This window comes from Poecilia formosa, unplaced genomic scaffold, assembly GCF_000485575.1.
Source record: "Poecilia formosa unplaced genomic scaffold, Poecilia_formosa-5.1.2 Scaffold119, whole genome shotgun sequence".
NCBI lineage: Eukaryota > Metazoa > Chordata > Actinopteri > Cyprinodontiformes > Poeciliidae > Poecilia > Poecilia formosa.
In genome coordinates this window covers 1,182,218-1,185,703 of record NW_006800058.1, presented here as the reverse complement: position 1 = coordinate 1,185,703, position 3,486 = coordinate 1,182,218, and the positions used below count along the sequence as shown (strand labels likewise).

Sequence of the window (3,486 nt, the reverse complement as noted above, 5' to 3'; positions counted from 1 at the left end):
GTTTAATGGCGCAGACAGTTGTGGTTTCTGACATTGGCAATATGGACAACCGCCCAGGGCGTTATTTTTTCTTAGGGTGGCAGGAGAGCTCTGTGTATTGTGGCACAGAGATGAAAGCAAATCGGAATGAAGAAGAGTTTGAATTGATACTGCTTAAATTTATTTCACCTCTAAGTATTTCATATCTAGGTGTTTTTGTAGGATTGTGGATCTTTCACATCAATTTGAGAAGCAATTTTGATAGGTGCCCTTGATTTCATTGTGTCACGTAGCGCGGGGTGCTGGTCTTTGTCTTGTCTTGGTCTCATGTTCGGTGGTCTAGATTACAACTCTTCTTGTGGCTCCTTGGTTCCATGTCCTCCCCTGCCAGTTGGATTTCTTTCAAAATAAAAGCCACTAGTGGCAAAACAAGTGAAGTTCATGCTATGTTAGGACAGGAGACAAGATGTTTCCATCCCTGAAATTATGATGCATAGAATCACATATCTAAGTCTAAGCTATGTTACCGAGAGTAAACACAATAAAAACATGCTTTATCTGTGGCATTGCTCATTACAATGGCACATTACTGATGTATTAAAATTAAATACGATAAGTACACTTAATGCTATTAGCAATTAGGTATTATCCAGCAAGTACTTTTACTTTTTATACTTAAGTATTTTTAAAAGCCAGTATTTTTAACTTTTACTTAATTAAATGTTAATGTGGTACTTTTACTTGAGTACATTTTTGTCTGTGTATTTGTACTTTTACTTAAGTAAATTTTTTGAGTACATTCTCTACCACTGCTTTACATAATATATAAGTTAAATTTATGAGGTAACTGGCATGAAATGTTGCATTTTTACACAACATTTTAATTTTATTTAGATATACTAGTATGTGTCTTAATTTGGTGTAAGTAAAATTCTGGTTTCAGCTGTATATTTTCTTTTCATGCATATACTGTTCATTTTGATGTTTATGTCTTACATCTCATGGAAACCCATCATTCAGTTTCTCAGAACATTGGACATTTACAGAAATGTTGTGACCTTCATAATCATGAGAAAGACCTCTGACTGGACACTTTCAGTATTCGGTCACTGACATCAACCATAAAGACATGGTTGGTGTCAGTGACCACAGCTGAACAAGTTCTATCTCCTTCAATGTTAATGGAAAAGAAAAAAAAGTTTCACAAGGAAGGAAGGAAATAGGAGTTTGGCAAAAACTCACAAGACATCAAGTGATGCTGGAGTCAGGAGTTTAAAAGTCACCTTATACACCGATTTATCCAAGATATGGGCTACAACATTCAGTTTGTTAAACACCAGTACTAGAGACAACACTTATACCTTTGATGAGAAGAACAAAGAAGTGGACTGTTGCTCACTGGTCCAAACTTCTCTTTTCATGTGAAAGTAAAGTTTTCACTGAGGAAATCAAGGTCAGAGTTTGGGATGACTGTCACAAATAGGGGTGTTAAGTCTTCGTCACCTGATGGTGGTGGTCCACTGATGGTGGTGGTCCACTGATGTTGATCAAGTTCAGAGTCATCTGGCAGGACGTTTTAGAGCATCCCTTGCTTCTTTGTTTCTGACAATGTTTATGGAGATGCTGATTTCATTTTTCAGCAGGATTTATCACCTACCCATACTACCAAATGTACCAAAGAACCATTATGGTGACCAGAATACTGGCCTTACTAGAGCCCAATGGAGTCTACGTGGTTCTGTCAGGAGGAAGATGAGGTACTAGACCCAACAATGAAGACAAGTTGAAAACAATATGGGATTCCTTAACACCTCAGCAGAATCAGAAGTTGATCACTTCCATGCAATGCTTGGAACTCGACCTAGTAGGTGTATATACTGTATGGTACAATCACATACTTTGAGGTTGGCCACCACTAAAACCAACAGTCAAACCAACCAATATACACCAATAAAAAACTTTTTTATTGGTTAGAATTATCTTAAACATTGGGGGGTTTGTTAGCAGTAATCCCTAATCATTAAAATAAACTGAAATAAATGCTTAAAATGTGTCACTTTCTTAAAAAACAACAACAACAACAACAAAACAAACAAAAACAACAATCAATTTTCATGTGTTGATGCTTCCCAGATAAAAGTTTTACCTCTGATCACCTCACCTGTTCTGATGCTTTCTTGTCGACATTAACAAACCCATGGGAACGACCAATTGGTTTGCACGCCGTAATTTTATTGTCATAGCACCTACCAGGAGATGTTTCAAAAAAGGCACATATTTACAACAATATTGAAGGAATGTGGGGGATATTTTGCAAATTTGACTTCTTTGAGCTATACATCATGTTATAATGTTATTCCCCTAATTAAAAACATATCCAGAGTATTACCTTAATTATTTCATGCATGTTTGAGGAATCCTTTAATCTCCCATAGCAACCATTTGGGGTTGCCTGAACACCTGCTCATATAACACACAGCCTCTTTACCCAAAGCTCAGTCCCCAGCCGAGCTTCCACACCCTCCCCCACACAGCTCCATTAGACTAGCCGTAGCAACAATTAGCAAACACTGGGTGGAACTGCACGTCTGCTGAGCTCATTATAAGAGCTATTTGTCAGTGAATCGATGGTAAAAGAACTTTGATAGTGGAGCTGATGACTTCCTGAAGGTAGAGTGTTGGAAAGAGCAGGATTTTCATGAAGAGACAGAGGCCCAATTTCAAGGCACTAAATTACGAATAAAAATTTCTTTTACGTCATATTTGATGTATTAAGCATTTTATAACAACTGAAGGTAACATAGTTACTTGAATGTGCTATTACATTATTGTATGTGGTTGGAAAATACATAATACTACTCTAAAAAGACATAGCCCAATTCCAAGGCATCAAATTGCCAAGTAATTTCGTTTTTAAGTTATGTTTGATGTGTACAACATTTTATAACAACTAAAGGTAACAAAGTTACTTGATTATGCTATGAAATGAAAAATACATAATATCCCCCAATTAATTTATGAAAGGGAAAAGGAAGAAACTGTTAGGAAGCAAGAATAGGAGCTTAAAATCAACCCCATAAGAATGGTATTAACAACATCATTTACCTTTGCCACGGTACAGGATTTTGGTTTATGCAATCATCTAAAATATGGTTAGGGTTACAGTCTGTAAAATGAACACAGAATGTAAAGAAATCAGAACTTTTCACTACCAACAAAAATGAGAACTGAATGAGCCAGAGGTACGAGAAAAACCTGACTAACAATTTGAATATCACTCAGACAAAAAAATAAGTTTTCCAACAGGAACCACTGAGCCAAGATGGATACATTAACAACTAAACTGATGTTCAAACTACAAAACCCCAGAATACTCACTGGCTCTGGTCGTAGGGAAGCAGAGTGTTAGGAGATAAAGAGTAATCCACTTCATGTTGGACTTTCTCAAACTGATACTGATCACCGATCGAGGCGCTGTGTTGCTCTGGTGGTTGAGGGTTGCTTGTT

At 36.8% G+C, this 3,486-nt stretch overlaps 1 protein-coding gene across 1 annotated transcript in view; it reads right to left on the bottom strand.

Moving 5' to 3' along the window:
• LOC103143994 (adhesion G protein-coupled receptor G3-like) overlaps positions 1-3,486 on the bottom strand; it is an 18,439-nt gene extending 14,953 nt beyond the window's left edge. The window contains exons 1-3 of the mRNA XM_007560736.2: positions 3,358-3,486; positions 3,085-3,145; positions 2,141-2,225 (exon numbers count right to left, since the gene is read on the bottom strand). Of these exons, the coding sequence (XP_007560798.2) occupies positions 2,141-2,225; positions 3,085-3,145; positions 3,358-3,412 (201 nt within the window). The 5' untranslated portion in view covers positions 3,413-3,486. The remainder of the gene's footprint in view (positions 1-2,140; positions 2,226-3,084; positions 3,146-3,357) is intronic.